Raw genomic sequence first — 7,699 nt, 5'->3', positions numbered from 1 at the left:
TTTTTCTTTGGTAAATTCATTTATTTGTTTTATAACTGAACGATTTTCTTGGAAATTTTTTTTTTTATTCTGATGATGTAACTATTCGATTTTTTGTTAAAAAATTTTTTTTTCTAAAATGAAAATTGAATAATTTTTGTTGAAAAATCTTTTTTTTTTTAATAAATATTTGTCTTATTTAGTTGAAACTTCACCCATTTGTTTGAAAACGTATTTATTTTGTTGGAAATTTATCCTTCTAGTAGAAAATTGATCTTCTTGTTTGAAAATACATCTTTTTGGTAAAAAATTTAATTATTTCATTTTTGGTTCAAAATTCATCTTTATTAGTTGAAAAATCAACTTTTGTTGTGAAAAAATAGACGGTTATGAAAACACGTACTTTGAAACGTGCTTTCAGTAAACAGTAATTTGATATATTTGTGAAATTAAGAACTACACAAGAAAAACTAAGCAGTGATTGAAATATTAAATTTTTTCTTCTCAAATGGTTAGGCTTGCGCTTTCACTTTCTTTTATAAATAAACTATCAATTTTTATTATAAATTTCTACATAAAAAGCTATTTTTCATTTAATAAATTTGAGTTTTCGCGGAACTTTGACTAGATGAGTTAGCGCTATCTAGCGGGTGGCAATCTCAGTTCCGATTTTTCAAAATTGTTCATGCAAAAACATGATTGTTTGCCAATATTTTTTGTCCTGATATTTTTCTACTTCAGGAATAAAATTAAAAACGTAAAATTCTATTAACTAATTAAACATAAGCAATCAATTTAATAAATAATCTTTCAAATTGGCGCCCCCTCGGTAAAAGAAGATTCCTGGTATTTCCGGTCTCCAAAATGACGGCCAACAAGTAGTTTTTTTTGTCTCGCTGATCCTTCCAAAGTGTATTTATAGAAATATTACATATAAATGTATTGACAGGCACGAATGTTTAGTTTAATGCGCTATTTGAAGAAAATTTTAGCTCCAAAATGAGCAACTGTTGCTGGAAATTCAACGAGAATATTAAAGGTATTTTTGTTTAGAGGTTATGTCCAAAGTGTCAAATTATAATTTCTCATATCTTTGTTTCTTTTCGACTTGTTGATACTGGATAATTATGGAAACAAATTTTAAAGAAGGAGTCGTTGCTAAATTTAAATTATCCATACGACGGAATTTTCTCGAGATTTTTGCCTTGAAATAACGAGGGCGACTTTGCAAAAGAGCTTTCGCAAGCATCGCGCTTTGCGAATCGCTTAATTTCATCATCAATTTTTCGTGCAAATACTTTCAAATGATTCGCGCTTAAATTAATTGCGAAATTGCATGTCATTTTTATCTCTTTTTAATCCAGGAGCTATTGCGCATTTTCTAACCTCAATATTTTTATTCACTTTTTTCCAGTATTTTTTGAGTTTCTTAGCTGAATTTTAATTATTGTCAAAATTTATTTCTGTGAAGTACAAAATTAAAAATTTTAAATGAAAAATTTCTATTGAATATCAGCACTATTTTTTAAATATTTGAGATTTACAAATTTAATTTTTATTGAATTGAAACATATAAAAATCAGAAATAGAATTCAAAATATTTTAGAGTTGAGGATTTTAAAAGTGTCAGTTTATGATAAAACTCGAAAATAAGTATTCCAACTATTCATAGAGCGGGCTAAACGTGTTCAGTCCAAAACCGTTAATAAAATAAATGTTTTTCATAAGTATAAAAATGTTTTTTATTTACAAAGGCATCATGTCATATATTATTTTTTAAATCATAGCAAAAATATTTGTTCAGAGATATTATTTTTGGCACGATAATTACCTTAAATGCGAACTGAGTGTAATAGAACTCAACAAGAAAGTCCAACTATTTTAGTTCAAAAGTTAATTCTTCTTGGTAGAAAAATGATCTCTTTTGGTTAAAAGTTCTACTATTCGGTTGAATAAATAATTTCGTTGAAAATCAACTATTTCGTTAAAAAATCATCTTTTTTTATTGAAAATTCAACTGTTTTTTTTTTAGAATTGAACTATTTGATTGGTAACTATTTGGTAGAAAACTGAACTATTTGATTCAAAATTAACTTTTTTATCAAATCGTATATTTGTGGGTCAAAATAGAATTGTTTGGTAGAAAATTTATTTTTTACAGTTGAACATTTAACTATCTTATTAAAGATTTTTTTTTGAAAATCCAACTATTTGGTTGAGAAATAGCCTTTTTATTGAAAATGTATATTTTCGGGTAGAAAATTAAAATTTTTCATAGAAAGCGTTTTTTCACTTGAAAATTCAACAACTTGGTTGAAAATTATTTTATTATAAATATATTTTTGGGTTGAAAATTCCTTTGTTTTTTTTTTAATTCTTATTTTTTTATTAAATATTTAATTTTGTTGTTGGAAAGTCGTTGATTTTTGGTTGAAAATTCACCTCTTTTGATTAAAAATTTAATTATGTTGATGAAGATTTAATTGTTTTGTTGAAAATTCAACTGTTTTGTAGAAAACTTGTATTTGTGACTTGAAAGTTCAATAATTTGTTATAAAATTCAATAATTTGTTGAAAATTAACTTCTCACTTGAAAATTAAACTATTTGTTCGACGGTTCAACTATTTTATTGAAGATTCAACTATTTTATTGAAAATTCAACTATTTTATTGAAAATAAACTTTGTTATTGAAAATTCATAATTTTTGGTTGAAACTTCAACTGTTTTTTAGAAAGTTGCACGTTTTGTCTGGAAAATTTAACAATTTGTTATACAATTTAACAATTTCGTTGGTGATTCAATTTTCTTGTCGAAAATTCGTTTTTTTTTGGGTTCGATATTTTGGTTGAAAATGTGACTTTTTTTTAAGTTTCGTCTTTTTTGGTTGCAAATTCAACTATTTAATTAAAAATAACTTTTTTGTTGAAAATTAATATTCTTTAGTTGAAAATTTAAGCTTTGTAGAAAATTGATATTTTTTGGTATAAAAGTCAACTTTTTTTGTTGAACTTTTTTTTGTAAAAGAACTTATTTGATGAAAATTCATATTTTTGGATAAAAAATTTAATTTCGTTGTTGAAAATTCATTTTTTTCGTAGAAAATTCCTTACTTTTTAGAAAATTCATCTTTTTTGGTGACTGATTGAACTATTTTATTGAAAATTTGCCTTTTTTGGTTAAATGTAATTGTTTTTTATTTAAAATCCAAATCATTTTCGGTTTAAATATTATTATATTTTTCATTGAAAATTAAAGCTTTTGCTTTAAATTTCGACTGTTTGGTTAAAAGTTCATCTATTTGGATGGAAAAGCAAAAATATTTTGACGCAAAGCTTAAGAATTTAAAGCAGTTCAAATTGAATTCGATATGGTACCTACATTAATTTTATTTCAAAATATATATTTCTTATATTCTTCCCCTATTTCCGTCTAATATCTTTATTTCCCCCATTTCGAGAGTATTTTATGCAGCAAAGTCTGCATACTATACAATGAGAGGATATTTTAAAACTAGTAATATTTTTTATATGTCAAAATATTTTTGTCTGTCCTAAATATATTAAATTTTTATCTTTTATCGTAGGGGGCTGTTCAAGTATTACGTAAGGTATTGGTGGGGAGGGGGAGTCTTCGTAATTTCTTATTGTTTCGTACATGGGGGAGGAGTCTTTTTTCTTTAATCTAAGAAAATATGCCCTGAACGAAATAAAAATGGGGGGGGGGGGGTATGAAGCAAGTCTTACGTAATATTAAGTGAGGGGTTATAAAAATGCGTAATTTTGCTTGCATGTAGGGGGAGGGCAAAGTCATCTCAAAATTGCTTACGTAATACTTGATCTCTACCTTAATCTCTCAGTTTTATATTTTCATAGTTCACACTCGCTGGGGTTAGTTTCAACTAAAAGTAAATATTTAATATTTGGCACTCATCCATAATTAAGAGCTAGGGTTTGATATTTGGTATAAAACCTTTCTTTTAGCCGTGTACATAAACAAGGAAGATGAATCCGAGGAGCAAAAGACGGAGAACATATCCAGCAACTGGGCCCAGTTACCGGATATTTTACTCGAGGAAATATTTTCCCATTTAACAGTTCGAGAAAGATACGATGCGTCATTGGTCTGTCGATCCTGGTACCGAGCTTTCAAATTGCAAAAAGTCTGGTCCACATTTACTTTCGAAGACACAACGCTTACGAGAGGAAAATTTAATTATTATAGTGGTTGGCAGTATGTTCTAGATCACATCAGAGTATCAAACTGTCTTAATAAGGTCGGGAAAAATTTTCGACACCTTATATTCGAGCCTATGTTGAATTTCTACAATTTGTACGAATTCATGAACATGTTATCTTGGTATACTGAACAACAAGGATCTGACAATACTTCGGTTGCTGGAGTGGGAACTCATATTCGTCGATTAAAATTTACATTTATTTGTAACATGGCCAACAGGGACAATCCTGATAGAACAAGGCTTTTTGGAACCGGTGGAAAATTACTAGAGGGTTTAAAGAGGCTCATGTGCAATTTAGTGAACTTGAAGTGTCTTGAACTTATTGATTTGATGTTGGAGAATAAGGAAGCACTTTATTTGATGGATGATATCTGTGTCAATCGTACACAGACTTTATCCAAACTCGTGTTGATTAACACTACGAAAGAGCCGTGTCCTCTCTTACATGTTGGCGTATTTCTCAATTTGAATGTAAGTCTCATTCTCAAAGGAATAACAGGATGTCCGCGTGTAGGGCAATTTTCGTAAGGGAAAATTTCTCTTAAAAATTATCAGAAATACCAGTCATTATTGAATTCAGGTCTGTACCTTTTTCGGAATTAACTTGAATTTTTTTGAAATATGTCAAGATATTTTTTAAAATGCCAAGACATTTTTAATAGGTTTCATTAATTTGAACGAATTCCAAAGGATTTTGAAGATTTTATGGTACTTTTTAACGGGATGCCTAGTGACCTTGAATTTTTTTTTTAAACCTTGAAAACCTGGAATTTTCCTTGATTTTTTCACGGAACCTTTAAATTAAAAATTTTTTTTTTCTTTTAAAACAGTAATTTTATCGGAATGCGAAGAGTAACTTTAATCTCTTACCCTATTATGAAAGAAACATCTCGTTTAGAAAAAATCTTGCTGCTGAAAATGTTCTTATTCGTCAAGATATAATTTATCTTATGTTTATTACAGAATAAATAAAGATATTTCAAGGCACTTTTTGTTGAGGTGTTACTCTTCGAAATATAAAAATTATTAGTTTAAAATTTCGATTTTAATTCAGTTTCAGAATTAGAAAAAGCCGTGGGCATACGGCGGATTTTCGAGGGGTTGAACACTCGTTTTTTGAGTGTACAACAGATTTAAAAAGGTTACAAAATATTTCTAAAGATTTCAAACATTTCAAAATATTTCAAATATCTTTAACATTTCATAAAGATGTCATGGATTTTAACGATTTAAAAAAGGCGCGCACCTCAGATTTCAATAGAGATTATCCAAAAAAAGATTCAAGAAAGATTTTATAAACTTTCAAAATATTTTACAAAGTTTTCAAGAATTTTGAACATTCAAAAAAGGCGTGTACACTAGATTAAAAAGTTTTAAAAAAATTCCCCAAAGATTTCGAACATTTCATAAAGATTTGGAACATTTCACAAAGATTTAGAACATTTCACAACGATTTTAAAACTTAAAAGAGTTTAAAGATTTTAAAAAGGGTATATTAAATCACATTCCTAAGATTTAAAAATATTTCAAAGATTTTTAACAATTTCAAAATTTTTTAGGAGATATCAAAAGTTTTCACTAAGATTTCTAATATTAATTTAAATAATTCCAACGAATTCACAAATATTTCAAAGGTTTCGAACATTTCGCTAAGATTTCGAACATTACACAAAGATTTTAAAACGTTCAAAAGATTTGAAAGATTTCAAAAAAATACGAGAATATCAAAGATTTGAACAAGGTATACCAGATTTCAAGAATTTCAAAGCATTTCAAAGATTTTAAACGATTTAAAAATGTTTGACAAGATTTTAAACGATTACAAAAGATTTCCGAAAGATTTCTAAAGATTTAAAAGATCTTTTAATATTTCAAACTAACAGAAAAGATTTCACGAACAAAGATTAAAGAAACATTTCAAAAAATTTTCAAAGATTTAAAAAAATTGCACAAAGTTTTCGTAGATTTCTAAGCTTTCAAGGACTTAAAAGATTTCAACAAGGGTACAGTACAACAGATTCCAAAGATTCAAAAACATTTCAAATATTTTAAACGATATTAAATTTTTTTATAAGATTTCAAAAGTTTTAATAAAGATTTCAAATATTCCAGTGATTTCAAACGAATACTAAAGACTTAGAAAAGATTTAAGGATTTCAAAAGATTTCAAGAATTTCAAAACATTTCAAAGATTTTAAGCGATTTCAAAAGGTTTCAACACATTTGGGAAGACTTCAAATAACGTCAATGATTTTTAAAAAACATCAAAGATTTCGCAAACAAAGATTAAAGAAAGAGTTCACAAAGATTTAAAAGATTTCAAGAATTTTAAAGATTTTACAAAATATTTGGAAAATGCCAAAAGATTTCTCAGAGATTTCACCCAAATTTCAAGCTTTCACTAAGGTTTGTAAGACTTCACAAAGATTTCAATGATTTTAAAAACGTTACAAAGGTTTAGAAATATTTCTGAAGATTTCACAAAGACGACTCATGTTCGCAAAAAATTAAGAATTTGTTTATTTACGATTCGGCTTTCTTTAGACATTTTTGGCCAACAAAGAATGAAATGGCTCATTTGTTACATGTATGACAAACGTTTATTTTATTATTTGACGTAAAAAAGGATACCTGGAAAATGTTGATTTCTTGACCTGTAAAACCTGGAAAAGACCTTGAATATTGTTCCTAAGACTAGACAACCCGTTAAAAATTCCAAAGTACTTTAAAAAATATTTTAAAAGATTCGAAGAAATTTTAAATAGATTTCAATAATTTGAAGAGATAACAATGGATTTGAAATATTTCTTTTTCTTTTGAAATACACATTTCATAGCATTTCTACATTTCAAGACATTTTTAATAAGTTCTAAAATTTTTAAAAGGATTGTGAAGATGTTAGGGTATTTTTAATCATTTTAAGGAATTCTTAATAGTTCTCACCAATTTTAAGGAATTCCTTAATATTTAAAAGATTTTCATTCTTTGGAAATATTTCAGGATATTTTTGAAGGTTTTACAAATTATAAAATAGGTTTCAGTAATTTAAAGGAATTTCAAAGGGGTTAAAGGTTTTGTAGGGTAATTTTAAAAATTCCCAAGAATTTTCCAGTGCTTATAAAGTTTGAAGTAATTTCAAAATATTTTATATATTTTAGGGTATTTTAAAATATTCTAAGGAATTTGTAATAGATTTCAATAATTGGGAGATTCCAAGACATTTTTAATAGTTTTAAATAATTTGAAGGAATTTCAAAATATTTTAGAGTATTTTCAAAAATTGCAAGGAATTTTCAAGGGCCATAGAAAGTTTTAAGGGCTTTAAAAAATTACAAAGGGTTTTCAATATTTTAGAGTATTTTAAAAGATTCCAAGGAATTTTTTAATCGATTTCAATAATTTGAAGAGATTTAAAAGAATTTTGAAGATTTAATAGTACATAAAAAAATTCCGAGCACTTTTAAAAGTTTGAAGAGAGTTT

At 26.8% G+C, this 7,699-nt stretch overlaps 1 protein-coding gene across 3 annotated transcripts in view; it reads left to right on the top strand.

The window, feature by feature from the left end:
- Positions 1 to 815: 815 nt before the first annotated feature.
- The window catches only part of LOC117177374, a 15,634-nt gene continuing 8,750 nt past the window's right edge, over positions 816 to 7,699 (top strand). For 2 of the 3 annotated variants that reach the window (XM_033368016.1, XM_033368018.1), the window contains exons 1-2: positions 821 to 1,018; positions 3,962 to 4,689. In XM_033368016.1, the coding sequence (XP_033223907.1) occupies positions 979 to 1,018; positions 3,962 to 4,689 (768 nt within the window). In that variant the 5' untranslated portion in view covers positions 821 to 978. Of the gene's footprint in view, positions 1,019 to 3,961; positions 4,690 to 7,699 lie in introns of all 3 variants that reach the window. The other variant, XM_033368019.1, reaches the window with a different exon arrangement.

This window comes from Belonocnema kinseyi, chromosome 7 (assembly GCF_010883055.1).
Source record: "Belonocnema kinseyi isolate 2016_QV_RU_SX_M_011 chromosome 7, B_treatae_v1, whole genome shotgun sequence".
Lineage (NCBI taxonomy): Eukaryota > Metazoa > Arthropoda > Insecta > Hymenoptera > Cynipidae > Belonocnema > Belonocnema kinseyi.
The sequence above is the reverse complement of the archived record's forward strand: the minus strand, read 5'-3'. Positions and strand labels throughout refer to the sequence as shown.